A 22,607-nucleotide genomic window follows, 5' to 3' on the forward strand; every position below is an offset into this window, starting at 1 on the left:
CTTTTATACTTATATGAAGTCTTTCAAGTAAACCTGCAAAGTGATTCTGCCAACAAAATTGGCAATAAGCAAAAGAGCCCAAAAGAGTTTCAAGTCTTATACATGTAAAATTATTTCATCTTTAGACAACAGAATTTAGGAGGTAATACATGATTACAAGTTATGTAATACAATGCATGGTTTAAAATAAACATAATAGAGAGGATTAATATCCTTGTTTTACAGTGTACTCAATACTTATAAGAAAAATTGTTAAAGGCATGAAGAAATTCCAAGGAAAAAATATGACTAACCATTTTTTTCCACTTCTTAAATCAGTCCACAAGTTTAAAAACATTAATGCTCAGTGTGAACAAATGCAAAGCCCCTGACATTTTCCTAAAGTCAGTGACACTGTAAACTGTTACCATGGTTTTCAGCGTAGAACATCAAGACTTAACATAGCTCACATCCTTTGTGCTTTAGGGGAATCTAGATCAGAGAATGGAGAAGGCAATGGCACCCCACTCCAGTACTCTTGCCTGGAAAACCCCATGGACTGAGGAGCCTGGTAGGCTGCAGTCCATGGGGTCGCTAACAGTCAGACACAACTGAGTGACTTCACTTTCACTTTCCACTTTCATGCATTGGAGAAGGAAATGGCAACCCACTCCAGTGTTCTTGCCTGGAGAATCTCAGGGACGGGGGAGCCTGGTGGGCTGCCGTCTATGGGGTCGCACAGAGTCGGACACGTCTGAAGTGACTTAGCAGCAGCAGCAGCAGCAGCAGCTCAGATAAAGAACACCAAATGACAATAAAGCTATGTAGACAGAAATGTTTACTACAGCTTTATTAATTATGAAAACCTAGAAACACTGCTGTGTTCAGTAACAGGGAGCCAATTACAATAGCCACTCACTTCCTAGGTGGACTGAATCATTATGAAAATAATGGTTATGTAGGACATACAACATGGGAAAACACTTCTTATAAGATTAGGTGAATATCACAATATTATAAAGTAATTAGCCTCCAATTAAAATAAATTAATTAATTTAAAAAGATTAGGTGAATAAAAAGCAGTAACAGGTCTGCATGACATTTCTAATTATAAATATATAAAAATCAAAACACATGCACATACTACAAAGAAAATATGACCAAATTCTAACAATGATGTGGTAGAGTAGAGTTACAGGTAACTTTGAAATTTCATTTCTGTTTTCCAAACAGTAGATAATGTGGTTATAAAACACTTCTTCTTTAATGACGGGAAATCGCTTTTTAATCTCATCCCTGGCATTTGATATGCAATTGGTTCATCTTTAGAACTTTAAAGAGCAAATTCTAGCAGACAAGCTAAAAAAAAAAAAAAAAAGCCACCAACAATCTTGTCCACTAGAACATGGCAGCCCCACATGATTTAATCTTTTCTCACAGCCCATAACAAACACCCCAAATATGGACTTACAACATTAATTGCCAGTGATCGCTTTGTTTAATGAAGCCAAACTACCCTCATGCAGTTCCTTATGAGGACAAGGGGGGCAATAAAATGACTAGAACATTCAGCCAGATTTCCTAAAGAAGCAATTGTACCAAAATATGTTATCTTAAAATAGTCCACAGAGACTGCCAGGTGGACAACACACACAGCACCCCATGGCTCCTCCTTGCTGCCAATTCCCTACTCCTAACTCGAGTCCATGGCATTCCAGAGCCCTGAGCTCCTCAAACTCTTTATATGTACAACTCTGGGCACACACCATTTCTGAAGCATGCATTGTTAACCAAGACAAGTCTTAAATACAAAAACTGGCCCATTTGTGTTTCCCAAATATGGCTGCGTGCACAGAACCAAAACAAAGCTGTCTCACTGCAGCATCCAGTACACTCGAAATCTTCCACTTAGGAGATCTAGATAATTGAAACAAGGGCAGATTCCCAAATTCGTTAGATAATAGCAAAATATCTTAGCTCCGCTTAAATTGTAAATACATAACCTCAAACTAATAGAGGCAAGCCCAGGATATAAATGACACCTTTCTTCAGAAGTCGTCACTACACAGTGTCTACCTGTGGAGACAGCGCAAATGAAAGCATTTTGAATTCTCAGGAGAGTGAAGGTTGACCCACAGGCTATAGGTAGAGACTAAGAAGTTACTGTGTGTGGCTGAAAAAAATTTTAAACAGCTGAAAAGGGGTCTTTTAGAGGTTGAGAACGAGAAAGAAGGGTGAGTTTGATACGGCAGGAGAGGTGTCCACTCTTAATCCCTAATTCCCACTCAACTTCTCTTTTAAACCACAAAATTCCTAAGGCTACATATTTACCACATCATATATCATACAGACATCTGCAGTGCAGGCCCCTACCAGGCTCAGGAATGAGGGAACAGAAGTTCCATTCAGTAAAAAGACTCTGGGTCTTTTGCAAATACATAACTTAAATACCTCAATTCATAATACTAGCTTATTCAGAAATTGCTTGTTTTCTTTAAATGTTCTGAAATTTTACTCACAGTATACTAACCTAGAAAAAAGCCAATAGAAACACTGAAAACATCACCTTTTCTGAGAAAACCTCTCAGCAGCATTTGTCTAATAACTGAGGTGGAACACATATAGTCTGACCAGAATCAATAACCCCTGAACCCAAGCCTTGGAGGCTGAGGACTGCATCAAACCCTTGGTGCCTAACAATAACATATGTGAGATGCTGATTTCCATTCATCATGCGGTGAATTGCAGTACTTTGGCTGCTTTTCTTTTTTAATTGCATTCTGAACTAATTTTAGGCAAATTTTTAGTTTATCAGATATAAAAGCTACACCCAAGCATTTGAGAATACAGTGCAAATTTCTGAAATGAGTTTTCCTCCAACTAAGCTAAAATCACTAAAAATATTCAATATAGTGTCAAGGTCATAGCAAACATTCAATAAAAAGTTTTTGGTTGTTTCTTTTTTTTTTTTTAACCTATGTTATTTCTCAGACAAGATTACCTGGAAATCAGTTGGTACCTATTATACATTTATATATTAATAAGCATTATATGTATGTATATATACACACACACTTATGACTTCAGTTGTTCTATGCGTATCCAACTATATCAATAATCACTTTGAATATCAATGTTCTAAATTCATCAATTAAAAGAGATTTATTGCATGCTTAGTCAATCCAACTGTGCAACCCCAGGCTCCTCTGTCCCATGGATTCACCAGGCAAGAATATTGGAGTGGGTAGCGGTTCCATTCTGGGGGATCTTTCCAGCCAGGGAGTCCTGCATTGCAGGTGGGCTCTTCACCGTTTGAGCCACATGGGAAGCCCAAGAGAGATTACTACTGCTACTGCTAAGTCACTTCAGTCGTGTCCGACTCTGTGCGACCCCATAGATGGCAGCCCACCAGGCTCTGGGATTCTCCAGGCAAGAACACTGGAGTGGGTTGCCATTTCCTTCTCCAGTGCATGAAAGTGAAAAGTGAAAGTGAAGTCGCTCAGTCGTGTCTGATTCTGGACTGGATCAAACAAGACCCACCTATGTGCTGTAAGAAACTCACTTGAATTAAAAAACACAGATTAAAAGTAAATAGATGAAGAAAAATATACTGTGTTAACAGTTTCTATATGTGTTTAGTGACTATGCAAAACAACCACACACACAGAAAAAAAAAAGTTAAAAGAACTGGATTTAAACCCAAATTCTATCAGCCTCAGTTTATTCACCTACAAAAAGAAATGAACAATACCTAATTTCATAAGGTGTTTCTAAATTTTAAAAGCTATGTGAAATATTGTAAAGTGCTGTTATAAAAGGAAAAGTATTCTGGTGAAGAGATGCCAATCTAGTCCTGTTATCCATTTATTGCTTTAAGAGATGGATGAATATCTTATCACAAAGTTGATATTACCAATACTTGATCATATAAAGCACCAGGCTCTATATACTGAAGTAGCATCCAAAAACCAAGAAATTCATCTCTGGTTCTGCCTTCCTATGCAAAGTCAGGCAATGAAGGACACTCCGCATAAAAGCATCGTATTTTAAGACACTTCAGAGTTGCTCTCTAAGGTCGGGTCTTAGGGAGCCACACCATTATTTCAAGACCCATTTTCTGTGCACGCATACCATGCAGGCCCTCTGCACATGCTTCAGAACAAATAGATGAACCATCTCTTCGTTTCCTAAATGCCAACTGTGAGCCAGACCCTTCTGTACATCAGTTCTACTCTTAAGAACCCCTTATAAGGTTTCCATACCCATTTTGCAAATGAAGAAACTGAGCCTCAACAGACATGAAAAGACTCACTGAAAAATCTTGAAGAAGTAGGAAAGATCCTGGCGCTGGCCCCCAAGCCTGGGTTCTTTCCAACCCATGATCCTCACCCAAAGAAGCATGACACAGTCCCTGCCAAAAGCAAGATGCCCCATGCGAAGGCTGTTCAGAGATCTGACACACCTTAAAAAGAGATGCATAATCTTCAGGGGGCATTTTTATCCAGCTGTGGTAATCAAAATATATCAATCAAGATAAGAGATGGTGCCTGCCCTCAGAAACTTTACATTCTAGTTGAGAAGGCTAACAGCCTTGAAGCCCTGATGAGGCACTAAAGACATCATGAAAGAACATTTCTGGATTGCCCTCCACTGTAGGAATATGCCAGCCAAGAGAATGCCAAGCTTCAAGACTCACCTGGGAAAGACCAGGGGACATGCTGACAAATACACCCTCTTCTGACTGTTTAAAATATCCTTGTAGTTCTTACAATATTAACTTCTCTGGAGAGGGTTCACTGGGGAGATTAGATCACACACAGTACTTGCTGGCAGCCTTCAGGAAGCAATGGCACCCATCAACACCCCCAACACCACACACACCTGTAAAAGACTCAGAGGGACTCTAGAATAAACAACCTGGCTTTCAGCTGCTGCTCTGCCACTTAACTAGATGCTTGAGCTGACTTCTGTCAGTTAATCTTGGTAAGACTCAGTCTCCTCATCTATAAAACAGGAATAACAGCCATCAGCCTCAGAGGCTCAAAGTGTTCAACAAATTCGAGCTTCTTTCAGGAGGATGAGCATCATCCGTAGTATCTGAGGCTTAAAACCACTTTCTCCTCAGCTGGTTTCTCTGAGCAGCAGCTGATGTTCTCTTTTCAACTGCAGGTAGGTTAGACTCTTCAAGCTAATTTAAATGAAAATCTCACCCAGTTCTCCTTTCAAGACTCGGCTCATTACATGCTCTTCCTGTCCCTCCTGAAGTTGCCTGGCCTGTCTTTTCCCAACATCACAAATCTCAACACCTCAGCTTCCCATAAGAAGCAAAGTAGTAGCTTACCTTTTCTCCAAATACTAAATTCTCATGGATAGTTATGTTACTGCCTAGATCACTTAATTTAATGATCATCTTCCATGTCTTCTGCTACTCACAAGGCTGTTTTCCTCACGAAGTCCCTAAGGTGGAGTTTCCAAGATGGGCTGGGTAGCACTTGGTACCCAGCACTGAGTGTACACAGAAAAGTGTATGGAGAGAGCCCTGGGTTGGCAGTGTGCCTCAACCACAAAACGGCCTTGAATGCAGGCCATGGCATCTTTGCTGGTCTCTACCAGGACACAGAATGCAACATAAATTCTTTGGAAGTTTCCTAATTCAGGATTAATCTGCCTGGATGGGAGGGGAGTCTTGGGGAGAATGAATACTTGTGTATGTCCACCTGAAACTATGACAACATTGTTAATCGGTTATACGCCAATGCGAAATAAAAAAATAAAATAAATTTTTAATGATTAATATGACTGAGGCATGCAGGATGAACCACAGAAGTGGGGGCACTGGAGCAGGGAGAATATGGGAGCTGACTTCTGTGAGCTGAGGTCAAGCCAAGGGAGGGGACAGTGACATCAGTGATTTTTTTTTTAAGCCAGCCCCCTCCAAAAAAAATTTCCCTCTACCGTGTACACCCTCTCTACCCAGGAAAGTCACTCCCAGAGAACTTGTTTTGCTCATCTGGCTGGGCAGAAAAGCTCCATAGAGGCTTCGGTCACACCAATCACAGGTAGCAACTTCTACATTCATCTTGTCTTGCTTATCTGCAGCAATAACTGCAGAGATTTTGATTTTCTGAGCTTACTCCTTACATCTCATTCTGCCACATTTGCCCACAGCAAATTTTCTTTTTTCTGCTCAATTGCTTTGGTGGCTGACAACATAGAATTATCAAAAAGTAAAAGATGTCAGAAATCCTTTAGAACTCAGACCAGCTTGCTAACCAAATAGGGACATAACAGCAACCACGAAAATAAAAGATGACCGGGGTGCTTAAGAGTTCATTTTCAAACAAATGTCAAAGAGAACAGTTCTCAACACAAAATGACCTTGCCTTCAAAACTCACATAACATAATGTATAAATAAGACACTGGAAGAAAAGAACGAGGTATTCAACTACACTCATTGTAGGACTGGGGGTAGGGGAATGAGATGACACTGAGCTCCTAAGAGAATATTAAATCCCTCACAGTCAACTATCAGCAAAAAGTTCTAGGGGTTCAGGCAGTGACTTTGACATTATGAACCTCAGCTTCTGCCACATGCAAAACAGGGATTAAAACAGCACTAACTTCCCTTCTCTAAGGATTAATTTCCCTCCTGTGCATTACCCACATAGCACAGTGAGAACTCAGTAAATGGTCACATTGACATAATTGGTCTATTTCCCATCTGTCTCACTCTCCCAATATTCGGAGAATTGGAGGTGAGTAGAAATATGGTTTAATAAAAGGCTTTAACTAGTCACTATTTTACTGTAACAGTTTGTTTACTGGGATTCTGCTTGAAGCGGGGAGGGCAATGCCAAGAAATGAGGCTTAGTGCCTTGAACAGAAAACACAGAACTTGTGGCAGCCCCATCCAGCACCCCACTTTTTCATAAAGCTTTGCAGGTTACAGAACATCAGTGCCAGCGGTGGCCTTGGCCGCCTACAATCTTTAAAAAAGGAGCAGGGTGGGTGGGAATGCAATATGATCTGTCTCTAACAAGGTTTCATGTGGCCGAGGGACTCAGAGCATCACAGAATTTCAGGGCTGGAAAGGACCACAATTTCCAAATGTTATGAGTCTTGAAGTCCAGACCAATCCATCAAGATGAGAGAATACTACAACCAGTCACACACGCTCCCTGAAACAAAGAATTTCCACCCTGCCAAGCCCTTCCAATAGGACAAGGGGGAAAGCCAAGCCAGCCATAGGTGTCACAGCTTCTGTGCCCGTGGTCCCGCTGTGCTCTCTAGAAGCTAAGCTCCCTGAAGCTAGGCATCTGTTACCACGTGAGTCTGTAAGAGATGAGGATACAACAATATTATTCCAAATTCCTTCTTAAAATTTCACTTTGCTCTTCCCTCTGAAAAAGCAGCAGTACAAAATTAACATCTAAAGTTTCATAACATTTATAGTAAGTCCAATGTCTCAAACTAAAGTAAAAAAATCTTATATACAAGTACCAGGTTGGGAAATAATAGCTTTCTCTTCACAAAAAAAATAAATCATTAAGGCAAATCTGCCATCAAATGCCCTTTGGTGTTTCTGAACCCATTATTTCATTCAATAAAAGTTCACTAATGCGAGGCACTGAATAGTGTGGTTCTTCTATTTTAAATTTACAGTAATCTTACATGTCTGGAAATCAATCCCTCAAAATTCCAAACACAGGGCATTTTAAGAAGACTGCAGAGATGGGAGAAAGGATAAAGGCCCCATGCAGAAATCACTCCCATCCTTTAAATATGCAACAAAAGTCTTTCATAAATATGTAACTTTAGAACTCTTGGGTTGGTTTCCACAAATACCAAAGCTCCCTTTTAGAGGACTGAGACTATAATACATTGGTGAATATAATTACACTTCTGAAGGGAATCTAGTTTAAGAAGCATATAATTATAGACTCTTCTTAACGAATAATAAAAGTGCAAAGATAAATAAGTTTTCTCTTATGTAAAAATGTAAAGCCAAGCTAAATACATTAGATTATAAGGGGGAAAAAAAAAACTAAAAGATGAGCTAAAACTCTTGAAACAAAAATGAAAAATACTTGAACTCTCAGCATGGTATGAAGCATTTCTAATTCCCATCTGCTAACATCACAGCTCCAAAAACTAGCCGGCAAATTTAAACGCAGAGAAATCTGGTGTAGTGAGACCTTGGGAAGCACAAAATCCAGGACAACGAAACAAAGTTCTCTGACAAGGCTTTGCTAAATTGTCAAGTCCAAAAAGCTGAACAGGGACAGAAAATCCCAGTTACATATACGTGGAATTGAAAATACTCACACTCCTACTTCATTGTCGGGAACACCGAAATCCAAAGAGAAAGGAGGGAGGAGCAGGAGGGCTCAGGAATGTGCCCGAGACGCTGACCAGAGGAAAACTGGCTGGGAAGGTCCTTTCTTGGGAGTCTCCCAGCAGTCGGCATTTACTCACTTAACATAGACAAGTAAGTGCCTGAGCCCTTCCAATGAAATGCCAGGCGGGAAACCCTTCTCTGGCCACTCAGCTCAGCTCCCTCATTAAATTCAGAGTGAAACCAGCTGCCAGGAAAGGCAAAGGGTGACCCCGCCAAGGCTCTGGAAATTCCTAGCCAAGAGTAGATTGAGTGCCTGGATCAGTGTTAGAAGGCAGATTTCAGGCCGGCTTACAGAAGATAAGGAAACCATCCTCAGAGTACTTGCTGTGCTCCTGGCTGCAAATAAAGTGTGGTTCTCTGTAGAACGTGTTGGGTCCACATGCCAGTCAGCTCAGCCTCACTGTCATCAGGGAAGAAGAACAGATGGAGGAAGAGGGGCAGGGAGAACCCAAAGATGAATAAAATGAGGCAGATGAACAGACCAGCCCAGGCAATATTTCAAGAGGGGAAAAAAAGATCAATTCTCTACAAGAATTATTTACATTATATAGACAGAAATACACACAGAATTCTTCACTAAATAGAAGGGCTTGTTTACTATTTGTTTTTGTGGGTTTTTTGATCCTTGCAGCCCCCCGTTTTTTGATACTCTAAGATCAGACGTTGGATGTTTAGTCACTAAGTCATGTCCAACTCTTTGCAACCCCATGGACTATATATAGCCCACCAGGCTTCTTCTCTAGGCAAGAATACCAGAGTGGGTTGCCATTTCCTTCTCCAGGGAGCTTCCCTGACCCAGGGATTGAACCCGAGTCTCCTGCATTGCAGGTAGATTCTTTGCCACTTACTTTTTAAAATTTATTTAACTGGAGGATAATTATTTTACAATACTGTGATAGCCTCTGCCATAATCAACATGAATAGGCCATAGGCATACATGTGTCCCCTCCCTCTTGAACCCCCTACCCCTCCTCGCTTCCCCACCACATCCCTCCAGGCTGTCACAGAGCACTGGCTTTAGGTTCCCTGTGTCATACATCAAACTCCCACTGGCTATCTGTTTTACATATGATAATGTGTATGTTTCAGTGCTGTTCTCTCAAATCATCCCACCCTCTCCTTTTCCCACTGCTTCCAAAAGTCTGACTTTCTTTTTAATTGAAGGATAGTTGATTTACAATATTGTGTTAGTTTCAGGTGAATAGCAAAGTGATTCAGTAATATATATTTATATATATATATATATATATATATATATATATATATATATATCTTTTTCAGATTATTTTCAATTATAGGTTATTACAAGATATCTGTCAACAAAGACCCATCTAGTCAAGGCTATGGTTTTTCCAGTAGTCATGTATGGATGTGAGAGTTGGACTACAAAGAAAGCTGAGCGCCGAAGAATTGATGATTTTGAACTGTGGTGTTGGAGAAGACTCTTGAGAGTCCCTTGGACTGCAAGGAGATCGAACCAGTCCATTCTAAATGAGCTCAGTCCTGGGTGTTCATTGGAAGGACTGATGCTGAAGCCGAAACTCCAATACTTTGGCTACCTGATGCAAAGAGCTGACTCATTTGAAAAGACCCTGATGCTGGGAGGGATTGGGGGCAGGAGGAGAAGGGGACGACGGAGGATGAGATGGTTGGATGGCATCACCGACTCAACAGACATGAGTTTGAGTGAACTCCGGGAGTTGGTGATGGACAGGGAGGCCTGGCGTGCTGTGGTTCATGGGGTCGCAAAGAGTCGGACAAGACTGAACAAGACATTGAACATAGGTCCCTGTGCTCTGCAGTAAACCCTTGTTGCTTATCTGTTTTATGTATAGTAGTTTGTATCCGTTAATCTCACACTTCTAATTTATCCTCCTCCTCCCTTCCCCCTTTGGTTTCTATAAGTTTATTTTCTATAGAAAATAAAACAGTCTTTCGGTCTGTTTCTGTTCTGTAAATAGATCCATTTGTATAATTTTTTTTAGATTCCACATATTAAGCGGTATCATATTTGTCTTTCTAAACAGAGGTTAAGTTTTATTTAAATCTTTATTTCATTTGTTTTGCCTTTGAAATCCACACAAATGACAGTAAGAAATTATATTGAAATATAGATATGTTATGTGAAATCATTTTGAAGTCAAAGAAACTTTAAGATAATCTAAGTGATAGCTTCTCTTATGTCTTGACCTTTTTTTTCCCTCTTAAAATAAAGATAGATCTGTAACCGAGTATGGCAAGACAAAAACTGACATCTTTTGGCTTTCATTTCATTACAATAAAAGCCAAAAATGCTGTTTTGTGTAACTATGTGGTTGGAAGACCTTAATAGAATGATCACTGCCTTTTTTGTGAAGAACTCTCTCTCCTTGTCTATCCCCAAATTAAATAAAATACTGGTTTTAGCTTTTGATATGAGGTAGCAATTTCCTCCAAATTCAGTAATTTCCTCCAAAGATACTTTTATAAATTCACAAGTGACTTAATAACTGATGATTTTCTTAAATGTAAGTTTTCTTCTTATGGCTATTGAGAAAGTATTTTAAAGTCCAACTTGCAATCTATTCCCAGTCAACTCAGTGAATTAGAAAATTCAGAAAAAAGCAGGAGGCATTTAAAAAGTGTTTCTCATATGTGCCTTTCCACCAAATTTTTAATTTGTATTTTAATTTTCATTATAAATTTGAATTATCTAGATTTAAAACCATTTTCAATTCTGGTAACTAAAATAATCTTTGCAGGTCTCAATATTGCCATAGGTTGATAAACAGGGGAGGTACCTGTTTAAAATGGAGACTGCAGGTTCTATTCTCAGATATGTTGACTGAGAAGTTCCAAGAAGGCCCCAGAATCTGCTTTTCTGACATACAGTTTCAGGCCATCCTTTGAGAAACACTGGTCAATGTACCCAGCTGAAGCTCCCAATACTCTGGCCACCTGATGTGAAGCGCTGACCCATTGGAAAAGACCCTGATGCTGGGAAAGATTGAGGGCAGGAGCAGAAGGGGGCAGCAGAGGATGAGATGGTGGGATGGCATCACCGATTCAATGGACATGAGTTTGAGCAAGCTCCGAGAGATGATGAAGGACGGGGAGGCCTGGTGTGCTGCAGTCCACGGGGTCGCAGAGAGTCAGACACGACTGAGCGACTGATCAACTGTATCACCAAGTGTGAGATGCCCACAGCTCTCGCACAGAGCTGACCACAAAGCCGAAAACCACCGTGAGCGTGTTACATCACTTTAAACATAATTTATAACTTGTACTGATTGTGTCAGAACTTCACTTAAGCAGGGTGACAGTTTTTCCTTTTATCCCTGCAAAATGTTCACAGTGAATAAAACAATGTGCAAATGTAATTCCACTTGCAGGGCCCGCCAGGCATGACTGCTCCCCATCTGCACACAGTCTGGCACGGGGTTTCCGAATGAGGAAGTAGCTCAGGATACCCGAGTCTATTAGCTTAAATATTCCTAAACTGGATGTCTGAGAAAGCAAAGAATTCAACTGTATACAAAAGGTAGGATGATTTCATACCATAACCCATAAAATGACTCTAACCTAGAAAAAGATGTATTTGGACACATCCAGCAACACATCTAAAGAGCAAATGTTTATTTTTTAATTAGACAGGCTTTGATTTCTAATAGTCCATTAATAATTTATTCTATCATGCTATTGTTAGGGGACATAATTTATAATTTGTACTGATTGTGTCAGAACCTTATATCAGACTCAAACTCCCAACTTCTAACATGTTTCCACTAAATACAGTCTTATTAATTATACAGCAACAGAAAGTTTCTTACAGAAAGCGATTAAAACCCCCCAAAAAATCAAAAGTGGTTGTTTGAGAACTCAGCTTTTTAAGAATTCCCTTTTCGTCTCATTTCAAGAGTAATTATTTTTTTAGATTTATCAAGTTCATTTTTTAAAACATGAAAGAAATGTAAGCACAGAACTAAACATCTGAACATTAAAGATCCAAAGTGTCAGCACCCAGCACCACCTCTTAATCTGTAGGACCAAACTGCCACAAATATCACTCATACCCGGGTGAACTTGGTTCTGAGCCAGGTAACTGCTTAGTATTCAGGACTGTACCTCTGTAACACATAAACTTTAATTTGGGGGTAAGAGGGATTCCCTGGCGGTCCAGTGGTTAGGACTCTGCCCTCTCACTGACAAGGGCCCAGGTTCAATCTCTGGTCAGAGAACTAAAATCATGTAAGCTTTGAAGCTTAGCCAAAAAAAAAAAGTAAAATTTGGGGATGGGGAGCATATATTCAAGCTCTGCTTCACATTTCTTTTCAGCCCAGTCTGATTCTTTTTCCTTAGTAATAAATTAAACACAACTAATGTTCTCACCAAGACCCCCCTCTTGAGCACGGGCACTATGCCTTGCATGTTACATACAACGGCTCATTTAACGCACTAACCTTATGATATATGGACTGCTGCTGCCAACTGTGAAAGCAGGCAAAGGCTCAGTGGCTTCTCCGGGGTCACACAACCAGGATGTGGTGGAGTTGCGACAAAAAACCCCACCTGACCTTAAATTCCAGGCTCTTTTCTACGACCTCACTCTGTAAAGGTCTGTCTTCCACTGCACTACGTTTCCCTGTCTACACTGCCCTGCTCATTTTAAGAACACCTTCCTAGTACACTCATTTTTGTAGTAATGACTTGAATCTGCTCAACAGCATTCTGCACAATCACCCTGCCTTTCCGAAGTGTCTGCTTTGTCCCTACACTGTGCTCAGTCTAGCTGCAGACGTGAACAGAGGCGCTGCCCTCGAGGGGCTTGCATTCCAAGCCGTGGAGGTGGCTTAAAAGCAGAACAGGGTTTGCTTTGGGTTTTTGTTTTTTTTTTTAAATGCTTGGCCCTGGTCCACTGCTGGCTGCTGAGAGTGTGACAGTGAACAGAAGCCTGGACTGAGGCCTGTGAGCAGAGACAAGGGACCCCTTTGGTCCACGACATGAACTGAGAGTTAATTAAGGACTCTTTACGGTGTTCACTCTGAGCCTTTCTCGGCACGAATTCCAAAACTAGAATTGTTTGTCTCTGCAAATTCCTGGCCACAAGCGGATTGAGTGCCTGGATCAGTGCTAGAAGGGAGATACTAAAAGGGAAACATTAAAGTAAAATCAAGTTTGTGGACATTTGAAAAAAAAATTTTTTTAACCTGTTCATAGTTACGATGCTGGCATCACCATCAAATCCCAAGTCCTGCTGTTTACTCCCTTGACTCTTGTCAACTCAAGTGGCAAAGATATCGAAAGTTCCAGTAAACACATGGCTCACTCTCATGCTGGCAGGAGTGCTGGAGGGGAGCTAGAAGGAGTGTCTATGGCCAAGCTTAGGCTACAGCCTTCACAGGGGCAGTATTCCCCACGGCCCAGCAAGGCAGTTACCAGTTATCAAGGGAAGAGAACCCTCAGGTAATAGGTCAGTGTAGGAAGCCCATGGTCATAAACGTCTGCATTTCCCCCCACCACTGCTGCTGCTGCTGCTAAGTCCCATCAGTCGTGTCCGACTCTGTGCGACCCCATAGACGGCAGCCCACCAGGCTCCCCCATCCCTGGGATTCTCCAGGCAAGAATACTGGAGTGGGTTGCCATTTCCTTCTCCAACGCATTAAAGTGAAAAGTGAAAGTGAAGTCACTCAGTCATGTCCGACTCTTCGGGACCCCATGGACTGCAGCCCACCAGGCTCCTCCGTCCATGGAATTTTCCAGGCAAGAGTACTGGAGTGGGGTGCCACTGCCTTCTCCGCCCACCCCCCACCACTAACTCTTGGCAATTCCATGCTTTCTTTAATGAGAAGCCTGTTGCCTCTCTACCCACACCCCTGCCTTCCCTCAGAGGCACTGATTAAGAATGCAGCCTCAATTTGCAGCAAAATGGACGGACCTAGAGATGATCACAGTAAGTGAAGTCAGAAAGACAAATGTATCACTTATACGTGGAATCTAAAATATGACACAAATGAAGTTATCTACAAAACAGAAACAGACTCACAGACATTGTGAACAGATTTGCCAAGGGAGGAGGGAGCATGGGGTAGGATGGACTGGGAGTCTGGGTTAGCAGATGCAAACTGTTATACGGAGAATGAACAAGAAGGGCCTACTGTATAACTGAATCACTCTGCTATACAGAAGAAATAAACACACTGTAAATCAACTATACATCAGTTAAATCTTTTAAAAAAGAATATAAGCTTAATGACAATTGTCATTTCCACTTAGTGGATGTGCAACTGTGGTCAAGTTACCTGGGTTCCTCATCTCAAAATGGGGTGATCGCAAGTGGCTACCACAAGACTCGATGGGGATTATACAGGTGAAGCACTTGGCACAAAGCCAGGCATAGTGCACGTGCTTGATAAATGCCCGCTGTCCCTCGGGATACAGGGTACCCACAGTCTTGTCCACTCTTTGTCCCACTCATGTGACAGCTCCTGTATCGTTTATTCTTCTGTAAACCAGAGATGACTCTCTGAAGGGGGAGAGGTTAAGAACTACACATTCTGGCATTTTCTCTGCTCTTTGCAGGGATCTATTCTTGCGGGATGGTCAACAGATGTTTTGAGTTTTTGCTTTATCTAACAAGGAAGAACCTTTTAAAACTCTCAGCAGACTCTCACTTCTTTGGAATTCTCTCAGTACCTTACGTAGTGGAAAGCATTCAGTAAAAATCATTGTCAGGTCTGTTTTGATATGAAGGACCTTAGAATCTTTAGAAATGATCTTTACTGTACTAGATGAGAAAACAGTTTAGGTAGGGAAGGAGAAGGCTGCCCATGATGTCAGAGTGAGTTGTGACCCAGACAGGAATGAAACTAAGGCTTTTAACTCCCATTTCAGCACTGCTTCCGCCCAAAAGATACTGTCCCAAGTCAAAACACAGCTAACCAGCTTTACCTTTCTACATACCAAATGGTAAGGTCAGTGTCATGCTAATGTCATGTTTCAAGAGAAGCAAAATTCTGGGAATTCCCTGGTGGTCCAGGCGCTTTCACTGCCAGGGCCCGGGTTTAATCCCTGGTGGAGGAATTAAGACCCTGCATGCTGCGTGTGGTGCAGCCAAAAATAAAAGCAAATGATACTAAGAAATATATCCTCACTATGAAAAATTCTTCAGATACTAACTTTCTATATACAATGAAATAACAGAATGCTCTAGATAGTGAAATATACTGATTGCTAAGATTTGCAATGTTCTGTTTCCCCGCAAAATTCACATATTGAAAACCTCACACCCACGGTGATGATATTAGGAGGTGGTGCCTTTGGAAAGTGCTTAGATTCAGGGCAGAGGCTTAATGAATGAGATTAATGCCCTTATAAAAGAGGCCCCAGAGAGCTCCCAGCCCTTTCTGCCATGTGAGGCAATAACAAGAAGCCTGCAACCTGGAAGAGGTGAGGGCCCTCTTCCAGGTGGAAGACCTTGCTGGAACCTTGACCTTGAAGTTCCTAGTCTCCAGAACTGTAAGAAGTGTCTGCTGTTTATAAGTCACCCAGCCTGTGGCATTTTGTTACAGCTGCCTAAGAAGATGAAGAAGTCCAACTTTTGAAGAATAAGAAGTATTATGAAATGAAATACTCTGGCATCCTCAGTACGATTGTTCTTTCTATGGGCCAGAAGGTATCTAGAGAGCATTACTTTAGGCGATGATCACAATCCTGGCTTGTGTCACATGTCCCAGACTCTTAGGACAGCACAGTCCCCAATCTTCTCTTTGGACCAACACGCAATGTAAAGTTCCACCCAGATTCCAGTTTTTAGTAACTAAATAAAATCAGATAAGCATTTTAATTAAAAATAAACATAAGATGCAAACAACGGGGAACCCATAAAGAGAAGGCTCACAAGCTCACTCCCAGCAGCATCCACCCGCGAACTTAGAACAGAGCCTGTCAACGGCTGTAGTTGCGACACATTATCTGTCAAAGCCCTCCACATGCAGCCCAGGTGACAGCAGACCCAGCTCGAGCAGCAATGTAGATTCCACAACCAGAATCTTTAATTACCTATTTCCATGAGAAAGAAGCAAACGACAAGGTGAGTATCACAGATTTCTTTTAAAAAATTTGTTTCTAGATATTTTTTTGAAGTCAGAAAACACTGAACTCCAACTCCTACACTTTATATGATTACCAGACTGAACCCTTTCGATGGCTCTTTTAATTCAAATAATAGTCAAGTATTGGATTATCACACTGATCTAACATGTGGCATTATAAGGGAACCCAAGATCTCGGTCATCAAGAAATAATCTTCCTGAAACCCTCAAGCGTGGTTTCAGGAAGATTATTTCATACTAACTTTCTTCAGTGAGTTCTGGGGTGGAAAAAGTGGGAAGATCTGGGGCTAACAGTTGTCCAAGTTACCAACAACTCCATTGACTAGAACTCAGAATCTCCTAAGCATTCCTATTAAAGTTTTACTGAGGAATAATTTATGAGAAGTCTGTGGCATGTTGTGAAAAAAAATACATCTGACATTTAAGACCATTTTATAACATCTCTCTTGTAAGAGGAGCTGGAGGTGCGGCAGGTTTCAGCCTCGCTCATGCCTGGGGGAGAGTTGAAGATTTTAGCAGTTCTGGGCAGGAGCCTGGCACTGCTTCAAAGCTCCGAGGCCTGGGCAGGCTCTCTGTACAACCTGAGGTGCTGTTGGGCAAACAGCATCTCCATTCCTATCTGGGGCCTCAGCACTGTTTGCCCTTCAAGGTTCCCCGCTGCCTAAGGAAACATGTGAAATATTTCTGTGAAGGACTGCTGTGTGGAAGCAACAGGAAATAAAGGTTTACTCCAGTGACTCCCTACTAATGCAGGGGCGGAGGTCGCATCTGAGAATCACAGTTTTCCAACTGACTTGTTATTTTTACCAGATGTGTTGTGCACACTATTTGAGAGGTGGTTTTGTTTTCTGGAATAAAGGGGACTTGATCATAAGCTATATTCTGGTTAAGCATTAAAAACCAGCCCAAATTCAAAGCGACAGGGAAGAAAGGAATCTCCTCAGAGACATGACTTTTATATTTTCTTAGGGTGTAAGAGATGTGAGACATTCATGTACTCTGTTAACTTCCTGAAGGAAGTAAAATGTCAGTTCTTAGAAAAGTCAACCTTTACCATCTTCTAATAAAGGTATTAGGCTAAAGAGACTTCATTGGACCAGTGTAACCCCAATATGAAAACTGGAGCCAGGGGCACCCTGAGAGGCCCTCATGACATCTCGTGCTTCTCCCAACCATTTGCCCACCTCCCACCACCGGCACCGTCTCCATTTGGATAAGGCCCCTATGAATAGAGCGCCCTTTCTTTCCACTCCTCCAGCCAAGCCTTTCCCAAGCTGCATTGTATGTCTGAACGTTCCTCTACCTTCTCCTGGCCCCTTCAAGCTAAGCTGCCTCATTCATGCCCTTCCAATGGTTCCCATATCCCCCCAAAACATTTTCTAAAATGGGACAGATCCTCCAAAAGGATGGAAGACAGACTTCCATAGCCCCAACCCACCTAGACATGGAAACTACAGGTTTACATCTTTCTTGCCCATATATGTAATCTGCATACTTTTCTTATTAATTTATATATTTGTCCAAAGCACTATTTTCTCCCATCTGCTGGTTCTGGCTCAAACACGAGCTTCAGACAGCAGTGTCATCAGCTTCCCCACATGAAGAAAGACTGACGACACAGGGATATTCTGCCTACAGAAGCGTGGAGCGGAACCCGGGGGCTGAGAGGCTGGCAGGGCAGTGTGGGTTTTGCCTCCATTTCCCAGCTGCTACCTCCGGGTAATATGCCTTGCCTTTATGAGCTTCACTTTCCTCCTCTGCAAAGTGTGAAATGGTAGGAACTTATCCTTGAGCTCAGTATGAGGGCTAAATGTAACATACATAAACCTTGCATACACAGAGGAATCTAAGTCCTGCGCTGACCAAAGCCGCTTCTCCCAAACTCTGCCTACACCTTTTATAAATAGTTCACTTATTTAGATCTTCTTAAATTACCAGATTTGACTGTGGTGTGTTTCCTGCCAGGACTCCAATATGCTCAGTAAGTGACATTTTCCTTAATTCGTCTTCCCTTGCTCTCCCCTGATATTTGGCTTTCTACCCTGAGAAAAACTTGCTGCTTTAAAAAATATACAACCCTGTATTCTTCAACATTTAGTTACTCAACACCTTGAACACTGACATGATGTGTAAGTCTGGTTGACTCAAACCATAAATTGTCACCACAGCCAGCTTGACCCCTATTTCAAGTTTCTGAATTCCTCACAGATTGGCAGGGCCATAAAATCTCCAGCCTTGAGGGACAGATCACCTAGACCAGCATCTCCCAAAACGTGTCCCACTAAACACCACTGCCAGAGAAGTTAGCAGGTATGTAAAAGAAAAGGTATTACAGAATCTAACAAGTTTGCAAAGACTTTCCATGTGACCCTCAATGACACTTAGGCATCTGAGAAGCACTGTCATAAAGAATCCTGTTGAAATTCACTAAAACAGCATTTTACTAACTTATCTGGCCACAGAACCCCTTGCCCATTTCTATTCTTGGAGCATCCAATAACATCGTGCAGAACAGATTTCTAAAAAACACCCCAGGATGGGGAAAGAGGAAAAATTCACTTTCCTAAAACAGGTCAGTTATAAAAGGCAGAGCTGGCTTCAAACCCACGCCTCTCAGACCCCAAACCTCTGCTCCCCCCACTACAACTGAGGCTCGCTAAGTTCACTGCCCAGCAGAATCACCAGGCATGCTTGTTAAACTGCAGATGGCCGAATCCCACTTGGAATTTCTAATTCAGCGAGATCGGTGTGGGTTTCCAACTAGCTTTCAGGCAATGCTCGAAGCAGTGAGAACCCCTGCACTACACCCACCCGTAGTGGTACAGGGGTGGAGAGGGCCTTGGCCTAGAGACTGAGGACCTAGTGGGGAAGCCAGGGCATAAACATGCGAAAACGCCTAAATGGCCACAAGGTTAATAGCTAACAGCTCGGCATACAAGGCTACATCTAACCCACAAGCAAATCCAACAGCCCAGAGTCCAGACTGAAAAAACTAGACATCAGGAGCTAAACTAGATCTTAAAGGATAGGAAGACCCAAGTGAAAAAGGAGGAGGGGAGCATTCCAAGTGGCAACAATAATTGGTACTGCCCAAATATTTGTTTGTAGAGTCACAGCCTTTCGTAGCTGGAAGGGACCTGGCCTCATATCTCTGGAGAGCACCCTGGTTCTTACATTTGAATATGGGTGTGACTACTATTTCAAAAATCCATAACAAAACACTTAACACAGAGAAGCTCCTCTCCAAGTAAGTGATTTGGAGGACCCAGCAAAGGTCTTCCGCTCACTTAGCGTGCTCGTCCTCTCACCTGGTACCCAGCAGCCCACCTCCAGGACATTAAAGCAAGGCCCAAGGACAGCTGGCCACTAAGCCTGCAAGCCAACGGGCTCATTCTTTTCTTAGTGGGTGTGAAACAGTCAAAACTGTTCATTCTCCTGCAAGTGCCATTCTAATGGGGCTTTGAGGACATGCAAGTTTCTAGACATTTTCTTCACCCCCACCCTTCAAATAAAAGACTATCTGGGAATATAAGCTTCAAAAGTTGGCTACAGCAAATTTCCTCAAAGGAATGCCCAAGAGGGAAAATGCCATTCTCTGTGATCAGGTCCAGGGCCACGTTAACTCACGTGGCCCCTAACTCTGGTCCTGCGATGCTGTCCCTGGCTGCTGTTCCCAGTGAAACGGCAAGGCCCTCACTGGGGTAGGGATGCAGCAAGCCGGCCTTTCCCTCCTAACGTTCAGTGAACCTAAGACAGGGTGCAAGGGACACCAACTGAGACACGAACCGCCCTTCCAGTTAAGGCAGAGAAAACACGGGATAAATCAGAGGGCAAGTCCTGAGGAGAGTGAAGATGAAGAGCTGAAGGTGGAGGTGGTGATTTCCAGAGGAGTGAGGAAGTGGGATGCAGGAGAGGATGGCAGATGGTTCATGAGCACCTGCCCACTCTCTGTCACCCTCATAAAGTCCTCTGTGGTGGATCAATGCTTCCATTTACAGAGGAGGAAACAAGTGACTTGCCCCAGGCCACACAGCAAGCAAATGCCAACATGGGGGTTTTAGCTCTGGCTTGTCTGAATCTAAATTGGTGGTCTTCGATGATGTAAGATGTACCGGTGACACAGACCCTGTGACTTCCAAAGTCAACTAAAACAGAGTAAGCGTATGCTCCAGTCTTTGCCAAAGATTGGACTTATAATTTAAAATACACTGAAATTAAATACATTTGAGTCAGATAGACATAGACACACACAAGCTATATATTTGCCTAAATGTAAAATGTTAAGTATTCGTTAAGTTCTACATTAGATATGTATGAGGGGAAAGTTTGTACCATTTGTTAAAAATTATCACCACTGGCAAAACATTCTATGCCTCTGAAGGGGTTTGGACATATTAGTATAATAGCCTGAACTACAATCTTCTGTTTCCTCCTCCAGGATACTACACAAAAGCAACACAGAATGGAGGGAGGGAAGGGTGAACATTTCAGTATATTTAGGAGAGAAGGAACCCACAGATTCAAAAACTATATTATGGCTTCTGAAAGCCACTAGGAGTGGTTCAGAAACATGCAGAGATAAGTACAGGATCCATGTGTTTCCACATCACACAAAATGATTAACATTACTAAATACATACAGACCTGTCTACATGCCCAGTACTGGGCTGTAAGCTTTACATAAATCAGTGTCTTTAGTCATTACCTCCTACCTATGAGATAAATACTATCTTAGAAATGGGGCACAGAAGGATAAAGTAACCAAGACAAAATAGTTCAATAGTAAATGGAGAAAGTAGGATTTAAATCCAGGCCTTTGGGCTTCAGTGCCCACACTTATCAGCACTGAGACAGGTTGACTATCCTACAGCAGATGTACAAGATAACACTATACCATGATTTCAGTGGCAAAGGATTAAAACAACCTAAATGACATTCCCGGGCCACTGTTTGTGTGTTATGACATCTATTCAATGGAAATAACAGATCATGAAGTAGCTCAAAATATAAGATGGAATGATTTCTGAGATGACGATTAAATAGAAAAGCCAAGTTCAAAACCCTGTGGACAGTATGTTGTCCTTTGTAGGAGGAAAACATACATACATACATATTTAAAATACAAAGAACATTTCCACAACAGTACACAAGAAACTGCTGCCCATAACTGACGCTGAAACAACAACAATGGAAGAGATGGAAGATTCACTTTTTACTACAAATCTTTTTCCAATTTTTGAATTCTGAACATGGTCATATCTCATCTATGTTTTTAAGGCAAACTCAAAAACAAAGATCGTTTGAAGAGAATCATGGTGAAACGTTTTCCAACCTAATTCGCAGTAGAAAGGGTAAGTAGAATATTCTGGGATAAACTATATGAGAAAAGAATCTAAAAAAGAATGAATACATGTATATGTATAACTGAATCACTTTGCAGTACACCTGAAACTAACAAACACAATATTGTAAATCAACGATTTACTTCAATAAAATTAAAATTTTTAAATAAATCATCTTAAAACTAAAAAAGAAAAAGGAAGGAAGGACAAATAAACAAAAAGTGATCAGAACAGTCTTTCTGACAATTTTCTATTCATTCCATAGAGAAGTGAATAACTTCCTGCAATTTTTCATAATAGAGATTCTGAAATGCTTAGAACTAAAAAAGAAAAAAAATGACACCATTCACTTTCTTCAACTCAGACTTTTGTTTCTTAAAAATGCAGTGCACACATAGCAATAAAGAATTCTTTGTACAGGTGGCAGTAAAAGGTGTTTCAATGCTTGGGTTTGGGTGTGCATGACAGCACGTGAGAAACCCCTAAAAAAATAAAGATGACACAGGTAGTGACCCAGCACAACCACGGTGTGGGCAAAATAGAAGTGGGCACGTCACCTCCATGCCACTAAAGAAACGGAGTCTCGCATGGCCGACAAAGCATGCAAGGCATCTTGCTTTGCCAAATTTAACCAGGGACATTATTTTTAAGTTACTATAATTAGTTCACATTTGTCTATGAATCAGCCTTTATGAGGCAATCGTATCTAAGCCCCATCAGATGAAACCTGAGGCGACATCATCTCTGTTTATTATTTTGAAGAGAAAGAAAGGGTGCCAAGTTTCCTGCAACACCCA

At 41.6% G+C, this 22,607-nt stretch overlaps 1 protein-coding gene across 28 annotated transcripts in view; it reads right to left on the reverse strand.

Annotated features, from left to right (window-relative positions):
- Positions 1-22,607, reverse strand: part of SORBS1 (sorbin and SH3 domain containing 1) — a 235,601-nt gene that overhangs the window by 131,309 nt on the left and 81,685 nt on the right. For 17 of the 28 annotated variants that reach the window (XM_061402900.1, XM_061402897.1, XM_061402886.1 and 14 more), the window contains exon 1: positions 4,676-4,711. The exons of 9 other annotated variants lie outside the window; for them this stretch is intronic. In XM_061402900.1, coding sequence (XP_061258884.1) covers positions 4,676-4,696 — 21 coding nt within the window. In that variant the 5' untranslated portion in view covers positions 4,697-4,711. Of the gene's footprint in view, positions 1-4,675; positions 4,767-8,305; positions 8,422-22,607 lie in introns of those variants that run through there. 2 more of the 28 variants (XM_061402877.1, XM_061402901.1) reach the window with 2 other exon arrangements.

Source organism: Bos javanicus, chromosome 26 (genome assembly GCF_032452875.1).
Source record: "Bos javanicus breed banteng chromosome 26, ARS-OSU_banteng_1.0, whole genome shotgun sequence".
Lineage (NCBI taxonomy): Eukaryota > Metazoa > Chordata > Mammalia > Artiodactyla > Bovidae > Bos > Bos javanicus.